Source organism: Littorina saxatilis, linkage group LG5 (assembly GCF_037325665.1).
Source record: "Littorina saxatilis isolate snail1 linkage group LG5, US_GU_Lsax_2.0, whole genome shotgun sequence".
In the NCBI taxonomy this organism is placed as follows: domain Eukaryota; kingdom Metazoa; phylum Mollusca; class Gastropoda; order Littorinimorpha; family Littorinidae; genus Littorina; species Littorina saxatilis.
In genome coordinates this window covers 57,979,567-57,995,488 of record NC_090249.1, presented here as the reverse complement: position 1 = coordinate 57,995,488, position 15,922 = coordinate 57,979,567, and the positions used below count along the sequence as shown (strand labels likewise).

Below are 15,922 nucleotides of genomic sequence, written 5' to 3'. Positions count from 1 at the left end.
TGCGTGAGGTATACAGCGTAAAAAATGGCGGGTGAAAATCAACAGGTCAAAGAAGTACACTTTTGCAGATTGGCCCATGAAATTAAAAATTATTCAGATTTTACAAAACAATAAAGCTTTTTGAACTTGATCATTTCAATGCATTAAATAGTATTGTTACACACACTTTAAGGTACACAATCACGCTCAGATTTTTATCATTAACCCATTTGAGGAATGGGCATGTCATAACTTGTCAGAAGACTCATAAATTCAAATATGGACAGGCTGTGATTTTAGCCATTTAACTTATTCTGAATTGGAAAAAATAAATCATGATTAAAGTGAGGAAATGAAACGGTTCATTGCAGTGGTTTGTTTCACATTGATCCGTTTGCAGGGTATGCCACTACCACAGCATACCATATAACTTGCCCTGAAGCTACATTAATAACACTGAAACTGACCCCAACAATTTTATTTTATTTCTGGTACCACAGTCGAACCTGTCTGTAATGACCAACCAAATATAGCTCCTGACAGGTGGACGCTGTGGAAAGGTGAATTACAGAAATAAAGTCATCAAGGAATTTTGCGGTCGTTATCGAGAGGTGGTCAATGTTTTAACTTCTTGACAAGGGACTAAACTGCTCCAAGCTGTATTTTAAGATTTCAAGCAATAGTTATTTCCCTTGCAAACAAACTTATTTTATTTGTTTACACCAGTTTTTCAACTTTGGGAAGGAAATTATTGAACTATCAAAAGATTAGATGACTGTAAGTTTTAATTCAGCCTGAACCAATAGCTTCCTTTTCTTTTTTTCAACACCTGACTCATGATGATCTACACCGAGCCCTCCCCCACCAAGCGACATTCTATCATGCGTGTGAGTGCAGTTATCCCCCCTCCTTTACCTTAGTCATACTTGCGATGTCGCGTAAAATGCATTTAGAACGATTCGTTATGCGTTGCCCTGAATATACTTTATTCGTGCAGGCTGCTACTGTTTATATGAATAACCTGAGTATCTTTTGCTCTGTGTTTTGACCCAGGTCGAAACTTTTAAGTCTGAATCGCACACCTGTCGAGTTTCCGGATGTGCTGATCTTAGGTAATGACGTCGAGCGCCATGACGGAATGACAGAGAATCTGGCGGACGACAAGAAGAGGAAGCCAGGAGAGGCAAGGCTGCCTACAAGTGTGCAACCGCTGCACAATGCACAATCAATAGCCGCAAAGTGGTGTCAATCGTGTCTTAGTCCCCGGGCACTCCTGCATCCAACAGTGTGGTAGTCTTTTTACAACTTTTGCCCGTGGAGGAAGAGTTGTCGAGCAAGTTGGACAGTCAGCTCAAATGACAGATGACGATTGTTGTGGGAAACTGACAAACGGTTCTTTAAGTGGCTGCGGAATTTAGTCGATAATCCTACAAACACTGTCATGATGCGCCGACTGCATATGTCTCAATGGCGCATAGCGTGAAAATATGTGATGTTGTGAGGTGGTCGTGTGTTCTATGTTTTACAAACGATGATATCGATCGGATGAAGCAGAAACCGCCCTTGGTGGAATAAAAGTTGCAATTCCAGCTCGGAATTCTTTCAGGCTTTTGTTCGTTTGTGAATAAAAGGGGTCAACGAACCCACAACCACAGTGTCAACAGTGTGCTGACAGTGACAGTCAACCAACCATGATGGCCGATCCACATTTCAGGCGGAGGATCACCGCCTTGGAAGAAAAGATCAACAGCCAAAGATCAGAAATCAATGTTGATGGACTGCTGGTAAGAATCAACCTTTTTACGATGTTTTCATTTATGTGTGTCTAACACTTTGACTTGTTTTCTTCTACTCTTGACCAGGTTTAGGTTATTATCATGCAGTCATTTGTATTTAGTAACACTAACATTAACAATCTCAGTTCTGTTATTGTATTATTTCATACAGCCACATTCCACACATAGTTTTGGTATGGTTGTTGTGGTGCGTGAAGGCAGTGTCTTGTTGTTATTGCCATTAGTCCCAGAGACTTGGTTCTTTCTGGAAATGTACAGAGTTTTAGTGTTGTTTGAAATTAGAGTTGTTGAAAGGTGAACATGATGAGTGTTACTAGTATAAAAATTAACTATAACTTATAAGTATAAACTATAATGCAGGATTAAAAAAAGTGTTTTGTTTGCTTAGAAGTTAGAAGACCGACTACAAAGACTCTTCGTTTGGGTGGCCACTTTATTAGTTATAATTAAAACATTCTATGATGGTGAATGATGAAATGAAATTGAAAACAGTTATGTAGTGTGAGGAGGAGAAAGATTTGGGTGTAACATTTGATGATCACCTGAGTTTTGACAAACATATTCAAAACATAATGAATGAAGCGAATGAAATGCTTGGCATTATAAAGAGTACATTTTCCTATCTTGACAATGACACATTTTCAAAATTGTATAAAGCATTGGTTAGGCCTAAAAAAAAAAAAAGGTGTGGTTACGGTAACCCGACCTACCCTATTTTTAGGGGCCGACCCTATAACTTTTTATTACATTTGTCAAAACAAAAACAAAAAAACCGAGTGCAGAAAACGCAATGAAAGCGAAAGCGCCCTAGTCGCACACTTATTTCCCTGTCAAGTAGGTTTAATTTGTACACATTAGAAAAAAAAGTTTTAAAAAAAAGTGATTGCCTGCCTTCCTACCCTATTTTTTTTGGCTATGTTACCGTAACCACACCTATTTTTTTTTTTTGTTGTTGCCTTAGACCACATTTACTGATTTAGAATATATATAAATATATGTATGCCAAAGTCATCTGGCATCCATATCTGAAGTGTCAATCAGCAGCCCTTGAAAGGGTGCAAAGGAGAGCGACAAAACTGGTTAAAGCCTTGAAAAACAAGACATATGTCGACAGATGCGTGCACTCAAATCTCCCGACCCTTAAATCGAGAAGGCTCAGGGGCGACTTGATACAGACTTATACAAAATTTCAGGGTATTGATAATGTCAAAGTTGAGTCTTTCTTCAAGAAGTTTACCACTGATGCAACGAGGAAAAATACAGACAAAATCTTTCTTGAGTTTAGTAAAAGTAAAACTAATATTCAGAAACATTCCTTTTCTAACAGAGTTGCACCATCATGGAACACACTGTCTGATGTTGTTAAAAGTGCACAAACCATTAAAACTTTCAAAAATCTGCTGGACATAGAAAAACTTATGACTGAGTCACTTTATTTGTACGATAATTGATATTGAGCAGGGATGTTGCTACAAATTCATACCTATAGGACAAATGTCCTGAGTTCTTCAGCATCAATAGGACATTTGACCGCTTTCAGAAAGTTTCATAGGACATTATGAATTTGCGCCAAACAGCTTATAACATTCCATGGAATTGTTCCAAAGTCATGCGCCCACACACACACGCACACCCATGCGCGCGCGCTGTAGAACACACACATAATATAGTAAATACATCAACACAGTGTGCGTATAATGTTGTATTTGTTTTGTTTCAAAAAAACCACAAAAAAGAAACCAACATGAACAACTTCAGAGCCGCTGGAGTTGTCTCCCGTACTCCTGTAGCATGCACTGATCTATTCTAAAAATAATCCACTATTTTTAGATCAGTGCGCTGCACCGAGACGATTATAAATACCCAAACGGCGCATACCGCAAACGGTTCGGGAATTCCCGACAAAAGAAAAGATCTGCACGCGGCACTGGCAACTTCAGTGTCAGCAGAACACGAGAGCGTTCGGTCTTTTAGAAGATTTGTATCTTGAAATGAAAATTAACGAATATCGCGCTGTCCGAAGGAATGGAGTACATATCGGACAATGACCACGCTCAGGCTAAAACGATAGGACATCTGACCGACATGCGGCAATGTGAATCGGACATTTGGGGATTTTCATCAATATATGTCCGATGTCCGGCACCTAACGACATCCCTGATTGAGTAAACGATTTTGAGCATGTTAATATGATTGACCTACAACAAATTTGATAATGAGATGGGATGCTAAAAAAGCCGCAAGGCTTATGGAAACCACTCCAGTCCCTACTACTACTACTACTATTCTAAATGCCTAAAAGTACCTCTACTCTCTCAGACATGGGAATTGTCCGCGAAATCGCGGAGGAAATTATGTTTCAGTAAAAATAAAAAATTGTCCGCGGCAAAAATAAAAGGTACAATAAATTATATGTATACTATTGTCTCTCTATCCATTATTTGCTTACACGAGAACTATCAAAATATTGGTCTAAAATGTTAAAATTCATTTTCCTTCCGGGGGTCTTCGCCCCCCCCTAGTCCCCCCAACGGGGCTCTACCCCTGTACCCCGCTGGGTCCTGGGCGGCCCCTGGACCTCGGCCTATTTTTAGAGTTTTTTTCTATTTTGGAATTCCCATGCCTGTGTCTGCACCAATAACATATATAAATTCATTTGACAGTTTTGCAAGCGTGTTGTGCACAGTGCAGAGCCAGCCATTTTTTGGCAGTTTTTCATGACCATTAATTAAAATAAAATAAAAACAGGCAATAGACCTACCAGTGTTCCACATTTCAGAATATTTAGAAGAATCACGTATGTATGTTAGCTGCGATTCCAAGGGGTATCTGCCATACGTTTAGTTTCTAGCCAAATGTTATATTAATCAACTTTCTTGACTACTGTAATTTGTAATGGCAAACTAAACAATTATTCGTATAAAAACATCAGGCAAAAAAAAAATGTTTAAGTTTCAGCAACGACTGCAAGGTTTGGAAGAACCAGTTGGTTTTACAATTACACACTTGGCTGAACTTACTATTGCCAGTAACTTGTAGAAAGAGTGAACACTCAGAAGTCATTTAGAAGCAAGAGCTCATACTTTCGTGAATTAATTTCAAATTGAAACTAACATTATCACTATTATTAATCAGTACATTACTGACACATGTATGGTCCCACCTGTTGCACACACACACACAGATTGTAAATATGATTTCTTTTTGTGTGTTTATTTTTAACAATGCTTCATTAATCAATCCAACTTCTATGTTAAAACTAAAAGTCAAATATCTTGAGCTATGTTCAGAACTTTTCTCATGCTTTACTTTGGTAAGTTTCTTGTAGTTGTAAATTAATTGTATTTATCCTTGCAGTTATAGTTTATGACTAAACATTTTCATTTTCAGAGCTCTATTATTATAAAATGTACACAGAGCACCATTTTCTCATTGGGGCTAAGTATAACAAGTTTCAGCCAACAGACTGATATGCCCAAATCAGTACGTTATGTCGTAATTGTTTTGTAGGCAACGACATGAAAACCAGTTATTCTCTTTAAGTTGTGCATTACTAGCAGGGAAAGCTTTTTTTGGATATGTCAGTGACGGCTTTTTATTTGGCACAGGCTGTTTGCACAGAGTAGCAGCTGGTTTTCTTCACAACTGTTTCATACAGCTGAGAGCATCCATGCAAATAAATAAGAGTTGTGTTGCTCAGGACATCAGGGCTCACCTTAGACGCTCTACCTGGACTAGAAGGTCCCAGGATCCCTAACTTTAATGCATACAATATAGGGGAGAGTATGCTTAAAATCATCAATTGTTTTGAGGAGGAGGAGGTCCTATGAAAAGAGAAGATGAGGGGAGTGGAGGGAGGAAGACACTCCCTGCATTGCTTTTTTCAGTGGTAATCTATTTTTGACATTTGATATATTCATATTTCATTTCATTTTCATTTTCATTACTTTATTGTCCCATCGCTGGGAAATTTGGGTCGCTTCCTCCCAGTGGAAAGCTAGCAGCAACGGAGTCGCGCTACCCAGGTGTCTGCGTGTTTAGGTGTATTCAGCCACCTGCACTTATGGCAGAATGACCAAGGTCTTTTACGTGCCATTGTGATGACACGGGGGTGGGACATGGCTTCCGTGTCTGGGTCTGCACATAAAGTTGACCCGTGCCCGGCCCGAATTCGATCCTGCGACCTTCCGATCACAAGTCCAGTGCTCTACCAACTGAGCATACATATACCGTAAAGTACCGAGTATAAGCCCATAACATTGTAAATGCCCATCCCCCACCTTGGAGCAAAATCCGTGCAAAAGGTAAAGTACCGAGTAAACGCCCACCCCCCACTTTTGCATGGCTAAAAAAAAACAACGAAAAATCGAGAACAGGGAGAGAAAAAAGGAATGCCGAAGAATGTCGTGTCAGAGTTTCTTCCCCTTGCTTTTGGCGCTTCTTTCCAAGAAAATGCCGAAGCGAAAATCTTACTCAGTAGAATTCAAGAGTTTGGTGTGGACAGAAAACAAATTAGGATGTGGCGAGCTAACAGAGATGTCCTTCTGCAGCATGAAACTGGCAGAGAAAAGCGAAAGTTGAAACTGCACCCTTGTCGGACTGTGAAGTCGGAGGAGTTGGAGGTGATACTTTTTGAGTTTCTACAAGAAGAAAGAAGCAAAGGGCGAGTTGTTAGAAAAAAAAGACTTGCAGAGAAAAGCGCGACAGTTAGGGGCGGGTCTGAAACTTGAAGACTTTGATGCGTCAAACATGTGGCTACAAAGGTGGAACAAACGGCACCATGTATCCATTCGCCTCTGTACGTCCAGTAACCAGAAGGTGCCAGCAGATTTTGAGGATTTCAGGTTGTTCAAGTTGTTGAGTCACTTGAGAAAAAGTGACTCTATGTAATCGGTCAGTGTTAGTCTGTCCGGCCGGCCGTCCGTAGACACCACCTTAACGTTGGACTTTTCTCGGAAACTATCAAAGCGATCCGGCTCATATTTTGTTTAGTCGTGACCTCCAATGACCTCTACACTTTAACGATGGTTTCGTTGACCTTTGACCTTTTTCAAGGTCACAGGTCAGCGTCAAAGGAAAAATTAGACATTTTATATCTTTGACAAAGTTCATCGGATGTGATTGAAACTTTGTAGGATTATTCTTTACATCAAAGTATTTACATCTGTAGCCTTTTACGAACGTTATCAGAAAAACAAGGGAGATAACTAGCCTTTTCTGTTCGGCAACACACAACTTAACGTTGGGCTTTTCTCGGAAACTATAAAAGTGACCGGGCTCAAATTTTATGTGAACGTGACTCCCAGTGACCTCTACACTTTGACGTCTGCTTTGGTGACCTTTGACCTTTTTCAAGGTCACAGGTATGTCTTGAAGGAAAAAAATTGAAATATCATATCTCTGAAACTATTCATCGGATTTGATTCAAACTTTATAGGATTATTCTTTACATCAAATTATTTACATCTGTATTGTGTTGTGAATAGCAATTTCTTCCTGTCCATCTGATGCCTCATATAATATTCAGAACTGCGAAAGTGACTCGATCGAGTGTTTGCTCTTCTTGTTTTTAAATAAAAGCCGTTTTTGTCGAATAGACATGCTTTCAATGTGTCCATTTACGAGTGATGGTGTGTAACCCTTATGTATGTCTGTCTGCGAGTTTAACAATTTTATAATACACAAAATATCTTCATGTTGTTTCACATTTGCTTTGGTTTGAACAAACATAACACTTGTATACCAGATGGTATCATTATATGAATCATGTCTCCATTGCAATGAAGTATATGTTCGTGCATAGGGTTAAGTACCGAGTATAAGCCCACCCCCCACTTTTGTCCGAAATTCGTGCAGAGGGGGGGGGGGGGGGGCTGGGTTTATACTCGGTACTTTACGGTAATATGCAAATGATTTTGTTTTCCAGGATGGATTAACAGCACTGGCGGCTGATCTGGACCATCCCGCCATCAGACGCAACAAGAATGTGGAGAGCTTTCTTTGCAGATGTAAGATACCCATGACATGCACATAAACAGTCACAGAGAGTGAAAGACTTACACTCCCACACATGTGCAGAGACTGAAGCACATACATTGGCGGACAGACAAACATGCGTACACACACACACACACACACACACACACACACACACACACACACACACACACACACACACACTCTTTAACTCACCATGCATTACATTTTAAAAGAAGGAAAATAGTCAAGTTGTATTTGATCTAGCTGTCACATCAGATTACAAGTACATGTATAACAAACACAGAAAAGAAATTTGGCCAAGACAGGTTTTTCCTTGTTGCAAAAGTGATCACATAAAATTTCCTTTTGAATGATTTGATGATTTTTTTAGGTCATGACATTCTGACTAACCCGCTAACTCTCCTTAAAATATCGATGATTTTCAGATTCCAAGAGTGTTGCTCTTGTCAACACAAACCGTATGCGAGGAGATGACTTTGAGGTGGTCAAGGTGATAGGAAGAGGAGCGTTTGGTGAAGTTCAGCTGGTAAGTCCTAGTCGTTTTACTGGGTGTGGCGTCTACAGTGGAACGTTTGGTGAAGTTCAGCTGGTAAGTCCTAGTGGTTTTACTGGGTGTGGCGTCTACAGTGGAACGTTTGGTGAAGTTCAGCTGGTAAGTCCTAGTCGTTTTACTGGGTGTGGCGTCTACAGTGGAACGTTTGGTGAAGTTCAGCTGGTAAGTCCTAGTGGTTTTACTGGGTGTGGCATCTACAGTGGAACGTTTGGTGAAGTTCAGCTGGTAAGTCCTAGTCGTTTTACTGGGTGTGGCGTCTACAGTGGAACGTTTGGTGAAGTTCAGCTGGTAAGTCCTAGTGGTTTTACTGGGTGTGGCGTCTACAGTGGAACGTTTGGTGAAGTTCAGCTGGTAAGTCCTAGTCGTTTTACTGGGTGTGGCGTCTACAGTGGAACGTTTGGTGAAGTTCAGCTGGTAAGTCCTAGTCGTTTTACTGGGTGTGGCGTCTACAGTGGAACCTCCCTTTTAGTTTTAAGGCGCCCAAAGCTGAGAAAAACAAGGAGGAGGGGGGTGTCGCAAATTAAGATACATTTCAGGATGCTCTGAATAGAAAATGTGAGAAAACAGGGTCTTACAGTTACGGGGGGGAGGGGGGGGTGTCTTTAATGAGGCTGCCATAGAAGTTAGGAGTGTTCCACTGTACATGTATTGGCAGGTTTTGCATTTAGCGCAAGCATGTGGTTGAGCGTTTATGTGCAAATGACTAGGTTGATCAATGATGTGTATACATGCGTGTGAGGTGCGTTTGTTTCGTGGTGCATGTCATGAGAAGCTATATAAAGTGTCCCTGCTGTTCAAATGTCTTTTTGGGCATGTGTTCTAATGCCCTCCTAATACATATAAATAGGCACAGCATCAGGTGTCTTTTTCTGGGTGTTCTGTCATCTGGGGCCTTCTGCAGTATAGGTGCTATTGTGTCTGATTGTATGGGTGGGACTGGGAGTGGGGGGAAGGCATAGTCATTTTTGTTCACCAGTTGTTTTTTTAGGTAACATGTAGGATATTTAATTTTAAGGTGTTGAAATGAAGACCTTTTTAAGAGGTTTATAGCAAGGACACTGAGATATATGTGTACATATATTCTATATATTATCCTTGGGTGTTGTATGAATTTGTTTTTTTCTGACTGAATAACCAACAATTCAGATACATGTACTATGCTGTAGAGGGCGGCATGGGGGAGGCAGCATTTTCGTTCTTTAATTTTAGTCAGCAGAACTGAAACAGTTCATATTTCGCTAGGTCTCTTTAAGCTACATAAGATGTTGTTTGGTTTCAGGTTCGGCATAAAAGTACAAAAAAGGTGTTTGCCATGAAGCTTCTGAGTAAATATGAGATGGTGAGTTTTGATCCTTCTTTCATGGTTTGGTGTCTCTTGTGAGGCATGATTTGTTTTCCAGAAACTGTTGCTGGCAAACACACTCATTTTTCTTATCCTTTTGTCAGCGACAATAACATTGAAACCCTTATCCATTATCTAGTGTGTTGTACATGAACAAAACTTCAAAGCAGAGCATGGAATGCCATAAAAAACATTCTAATGTGTCTGAGTCTCTGACAGTGTTTCTTCTCAATAGGCTTTTAAAGCTCTGGTTTATGTGAACTCAGTTCTTCAAAGGGTGGTTTTGAAAGATGCGTGGAGGTCAAATATTGTAGCACATTTTGCAACGTTTCTTTGGAGATACAGTTATTGATATGATATATTCATTTATCCTTTTCTTGTGTGTGTGTGTGTGTGTGCACCGAATATATTTGAATTTGAGTATATTTTCTGTTACCTTTACAAGAACCTTTTTAGTGTTGATTTATTCATTGCAAGAAGTGCAGTTAATTTATTCCCTTCTCTTCCAGATCTCTTGGTCACCTTTCACTGCCAGATATATTTTTGCTTTTATAATTTAAAGATTTAGTTTCCCTGTGACTGAAGATAACTGCCCTATTTATACTAGTGGCTGAACATGAAGCTGATCCAAGTATATTGGTCTTAGGCTTGGCTACATGTATGCTTTAAGTGTAGGCTTGAAAGCGGTGACTAAGGCCAAAAAAAAAATAGGTCTGTTTACGGTAACATAGGCCAAAAAAATAGGGTCGGTAGGTCGGGATTGTTTTTTTTTTGTTTTGTTTTTTTCCCCCAAAAAACCATATTTTTACGTTATTTTGCCAAAAAACCAAGATTTTTTATTTTTTTTTCCAAATGCCAAAAAAAAGTCTAGGGTCGCGCGAAAAAACTAGGGTCGGTCGGGTTACCGTAAACAGACCTATTTTTTTTTTTTTGCCTAATCAATGTTGTAGTTATTTCATTCACTTTCTTGTTCCAGATAAAAAGATCAGATTCGGCGCTGTACTGGGAGGAGAGGGAAATCTTGGCCCATGCAAACAGCGACTGGGTCGTACAGGTAATACATTGGCTTTGGACACGAGTTGTTAAGTAAGAGTCTTGCTTTTTGGCATGCGTTTTTAAAAGAAATATGTCCTGATTAAGAAATAATGCGTCTCTCTTGCATTTTGTATTTGTTCTTTCGTGTAGAATGGGATTTTCTTCTTTATAATACACTATTGTAAAGACTGGGTTAGAAAACTTGCAATATTATTTACGTCTCAAGAGGAGGTTGACGGAAAAGTGTCAGTGCTGTTTTGTGGTCTTCTGCCAAAGCTTAATCATACGCGAGTTTATTACCAAAAAACAATTATACGGAAAGAGAAAAAATAAAACCACAGTTCTGAAGCAGCTGATTAACAGTTATTTGATGGTTATTTTTATGCAAATTATTTGAGTTACACTTACAGGTGGGAAGTGTTTATTTTCTTCATTACCTGTGCTCTGTCTGTTTCAGCTGCACTACTCGTTCCAAGACTCTCGTCACCTGTACATGGTGATGGACTATATGCCGGGTGGCGATCTCGTCAACTTGATGAGTAATTACGACGTTCCTGAGAAATGGGCAAAGTTCTACTGTGCCGAGATGGTTCTTGCCCTGGACGCTATACACTCTATGGGCTTTGTTCACAGGTGAGGTACCTTTTTTTGAGTCACTTGAGAAAAAGTGACTCTATGTAATCGGTCAGTGTTAGTCTGTCCGGCCGGCCGTCCGTAGACACCACCTTAACGTTGGACTTTTCTCGGAAACTATCAAAGCGATCGGGCTCATATTTTGTTTAGTCGTGACCTCCAATGACCTCTACACTTTAACGATGGTTTCGTTGACCTTTGACCTTTTTCAAGGTCACAGGTCAGCGTCAAAGGAAAAATTAGACATTTTATATCTTTGACAAAGTTCATCGGATGTGATTGAAACTTTGTAGGATTATTCTTTACATCAAAGTATTTACATCTGTAGCCTTTTACGAACGTTATCAGAAAAACAAGGGAGATAACTAGCCTTTTCTGTTCGGCAACACACAACTTAACGTTGGGCTTTTCTCGGAAACTATAAAAGTGACCGGGCTCAAATTTTATGTGAACGTGACTCATTGTGTTGTGAATAGCAATTTCTTCCTGTCCATCTGATGCCTCATATAATATTCAGAACTGCGAAAGTGACTCGATCGAGCGTTTGCTCTTCTTGTTTTGTTTTGGATTTAGCAAAGAGAAAGGGCTGTAGCAAGGAGGGCTTAATGATGAGACTTGCCCAGAGTCTTCTAATACTCTCAAATTTGTTTGTGTTTAAGGTGGTAGTGAATTCATGAAATCAGGAATCGTTCAAAAGTGACATTTGCTAATACAGGTTTTTCTTCTTGGCGTTCGCTGGCGCTTCTATTACAAGTTGATAGTATTGAAAAAAAGTATAAGCTTCTCTCTTTTCTTGTGTGTGTGTGTGTGTGTGTGTGCTCTTGTCTTGGTTGTCGATGTTAGTGAAAAAGGTAAAAGAGCGAAGGGTATGGGTTTTGTAAACGATCAGGAATTTCACTAATTGAACTAATTTTGTTAAAACAACTGACTAACATTGAAATATGTGTGTGTAACAGGGATGTAAAGCCAGACAACATGCTGCTGGACAAGGACGGTCATCTCAAGCTAACCGACTTTGGCACCTGCATGCGCATGGACTCTGTAAGTCCTGTCTTTTCTCTTGCCTTCATTCACAGTCAGGATCATGGACGCTGTAAGTCCTGTCTTTTCTCTTGCCTTCATTCACAGTCAGGATCATGGACGCTGTAAGTCATGTCTTTTCTCTTGCCTTCATTCACAGTCAGGATCATGGACGCTGTAAGTCATGTCTTTTCTCTTGCCTTCATTCACAGTCAGGATCATGGACGCTGTAAGTCATGTCTTTTCTCTTGCCTTCATTCACAGTCAGGATCATGGACGCTGTAAGTCATGTCTTTTCTCTTGCCTTCATTCACAGTCAGGATCATGGACGCTGTAAGTCATGTCTTTTCTCTTGCCTTCATTCACAGTCAGGATCATGGTTTTGCAGTGTATAGATAATGTGTGTGACATCGGTTGTAAGACCTCCCACTACACTCTTTGTTAAAAGTAAAAGACTGATATTTCAATGTTCTGTTGATAACCTGTGCAAGATGTACACCTGTTTAAGGCCCCCTACTTTTCAAGACCTCAGTTTCTCAGAATTGGGGGGTCTTAAAAGGGGCTTTCACTGTAAACTGTAAAACCGTACTCAATCAATCAATCAATATGAAGCTTATATAGCGCGTATTCCGTGGGTACAGTTCTAAGCGCTTGTCGAAGAGTTGTCAACACAGGACTAACAAAGAAACTAACATCTACAGACGGACACGAACCCTATCACACACTAGCAAACCCTGATAAACATACAACAAACAACTGTTTAACAACAATGTACACATCAATAGCTAGGTCCAAACAAAATAATATTAAACACAAAGAAAACACCTCTCACAGAGCACAGCACAAGAATGTCTTTTGGGGCACAACACATCACGTCGAACATGAAAGTCGCAGCCAGCTACGGGAAGAACTGAGTCTTCAACCTACTCTTGAACGCGTCAAGAGAGGGGCTCTGGCGAATCATTTTCTCTTGTCGTAATTCATGGCTAGAATTGTGATCCATACAGCTAGGCTCCTTAGTGAAGAGCAATGGCCATGTTTTCAATTACCGCCATTCTGTACCATCTTGGTTGATTTATTATCATTAAGATCTGTGTAACTGTTTATGGCCTTAGCCTAGCAGCATAACAAGCAGCTGGTTCTGGAATTGTTTAGTTGATCAGCGTTATTGATTTATTTTCCACAAACTGGTTAAATTCAGCAAATGAAACAGATCTTGTCGAGTCCCTCTGTATGTATGTATGTGTGTGTGTGGATGTGTGTGTGCGTGGATGTGTGTGTGTGCGTGTGGATGTGTGTGTGTGTGTGTGCGTGGATGTGTGTGTGTGCGTGTGGATGTGTGTGTGTGTGTGTGCGTGGGTGTGTGGGTGTGTGTGTGAACATGTGTGTGGAGGTGCGAATATCCAAGCACATATGTGTTACCTTTGTCTTTTTTCTGTTCTAACAATCACATACTCCTCAAACACTTTTTGCTTGTGTTGACAGAAAGGGCTGGTGCACTCCGACACGGCGGTGGGAACGCCAGACTACATCTCCCCCGAGGTGCTCAAGTCGCAGGGAGGGGAGGGGTGTTACGGGCGGGAGTGCGACTGGTGGTCAGTGGGGGTCGTGCTCTACGAGATGTTGGTCGGTGAGTGGCTCGTTCATTTTGATGGCTTCTCCTTTTGGGATTTGTGTTGTTGTTGTTGACATTATTGGGAGAATAAAAAGAGATTGGTCGCAGGTTCGAATTCGGGCCGGGACGGACACGGGTCAACTTTATGTGCAGACCCAGAGACGGAAGCCATGTCCCACCCCCGTGTCATCACAATGGCACGTAAAAGACCTTGGTCATTCTGCCATAAGTGCAGGTGGCTGAATACACCTAAACACGCAGACACCTGGGTAGCGCGACTCCGTTGCTGCTAGCTTTCCACTGGGAGGAAGCGACCCGAATTTCCCAGCGATGGGACAATAAAGTAATGAAAATGAAATGAAATGAAATGAAATGAAATAATGGAAAATGAAAATGAAATGAAAATGAAATGAGATTGTGTTGTTTTGTAATAGGCGATTTCTGGAAATAAGTCTTGTCGGGGTTGTATGGGTTGTCAAAGAGTGATTAAATTACATATTCTTACTCCCAATCACATAAAGCATTGACGTAGTCTGAGATGCTAAGGTCTGAAAAGGCTACCCGTCTTGAACAATTTTAAAGGGAAGCAACCCCACCACAAATAAAGGTTTAGGTAGCCATGGTAATGAGCACAACCCAGGGGAGTTACCTCCCATTGGTGTGTACAGAAGAAGAAGAAGATTTCTGTTTTTGATGTCTACAAGTACTTCAGGTAAAAGTCTTTTCGGTGTTGAAGTTAGCCAGAACATCTCATGTTATCTTTGTTCCCTATGTGCAGGAGACACGCCGTTCTACGCAGACTCCCTGGTGGGAACCTACGGCAAGATCATGGACCACAAGCGCTCCCTCAACTTTCCCTCTGACATTGAAATGTCTGACCAAGCCAAAAGCTTGATACAAGCCTTCCTTACTGACAGGTAATGTCACTGACTGGAAAGTTGGGACCAAGTGTTCATTGCAGGTGTCTTTTCATAACAGGCGTATTTTGGTCAAGATAATAGACACTTGATTGCAGGTGTCCTTTATTGAGAGGTGGCCTCTCATCAGAGGAGCCTCGCATTGTAGATACCACTGTAGCTCACCAGTGTTTGGCGGTGAGAAATGACAGCATGAGTCACTGGCTAATCAATAATGGCTGTGATGTAAATGTAGAGTTTTGTCTCGCTGAAGATTCTGAAATGTCTGAGTTGTATGGAAACTGCTAGACCACTTGGGGCGGGGATGTAGCCATGGGTGAAAGTAGCCCGTCAATTGACTGAAATCCGTCAATCTGAAAATAAGTCTGACGGAAATTCCGTCAATCCGCAATTTTTATTTTTAAAAAAAAATTTTTTTTTATTTTTTTTTATTTTTTTTTTTTTTTTTTTTTTTAAGCGGAACGCGTTTTCGAACTGCTATGCGGTAAACCCCGTAGGTGAGGTTTCTTCGCTTTCGGATTCGCTCTGCATCACGATAAAAAAAAAGTTGTCGCGTTTTGGCAGGCATTACGAAGTGGTGACATGATTTCTGCGGAAAACGCATGGACAGATCTTATTGATGCTGGTCTAGCCAACAAAGGCGATTGGACTGGTTGGAGTTCATGAAACTAAAACTGTGTGTGATAAGTTTGGTGCTTGAAACTCAAGTGCTTTTCCTTGAGAACTTTGCACTATAAGAGATGCTACTGCTTAGTTGCTACTTTGTGCAGTGCTACATCATGCTGTTTGCATGTGTGACATTCTGTTTCATCATTTATTTCAATGCCTGTCTGGCAATGTTTGCTTCTTATAATTAAATATTTCGAACTTTTATTTCAGTTGTTCAGTTGTTCAGTTTCTATTTCATTTAGTAATTGGCTGTTGTCAATGTTAATTGTTATCAATTGTGTCGTTGTGTTGGAAGATGCAAGTGTGAAAAGATACAAAAGAAAAATGATTACTTCTGTGAATTGTTTTGATTTTGTTTACCC

General features: G+C 40.4%; 1 protein-coding gene across 2 annotated transcripts in view; it reads left to right on the top strand.

Annotated features, from left to right (window-relative positions):
- Positions 1-1,107: 1,107 nt before the first annotated feature.
- LOC138967536 (rho-associated protein kinase 2-like) overlaps positions 1,108-15,922 on the top strand; it is a 73,023-nt gene continuing 58,208 nt past the window's right edge. For both annotated transcript variants that reach the window (XM_070340108.1, XM_070340107.1), the window contains exons 1-9: positions 1,108-1,763; positions 7,703-7,784; positions 8,202-8,302; positions 9,609-9,668; positions 10,648-10,725; positions 11,164-11,339; positions 12,296-12,380; positions 13,845-13,989; positions 14,753-14,891. In XM_070340108.1, coding sequence (XP_070196209.1) covers positions 1,671-1,763; positions 7,703-7,784; positions 8,202-8,302; positions 9,609-9,668; positions 10,648-10,725; positions 11,164-11,339; positions 12,296-12,380; positions 13,845-13,989; positions 14,753-14,891 — 959 coding nt within the window. In that variant the 5' untranslated portion in view covers positions 1,108-1,670. The remainder of the gene's footprint in view (positions 1,764-7,702; positions 7,785-8,201; positions 8,303-9,608; positions 9,669-10,647; positions 10,726-11,163; positions 11,340-12,295; positions 12,381-13,844; positions 13,990-14,752; positions 14,892-15,922) is intronic.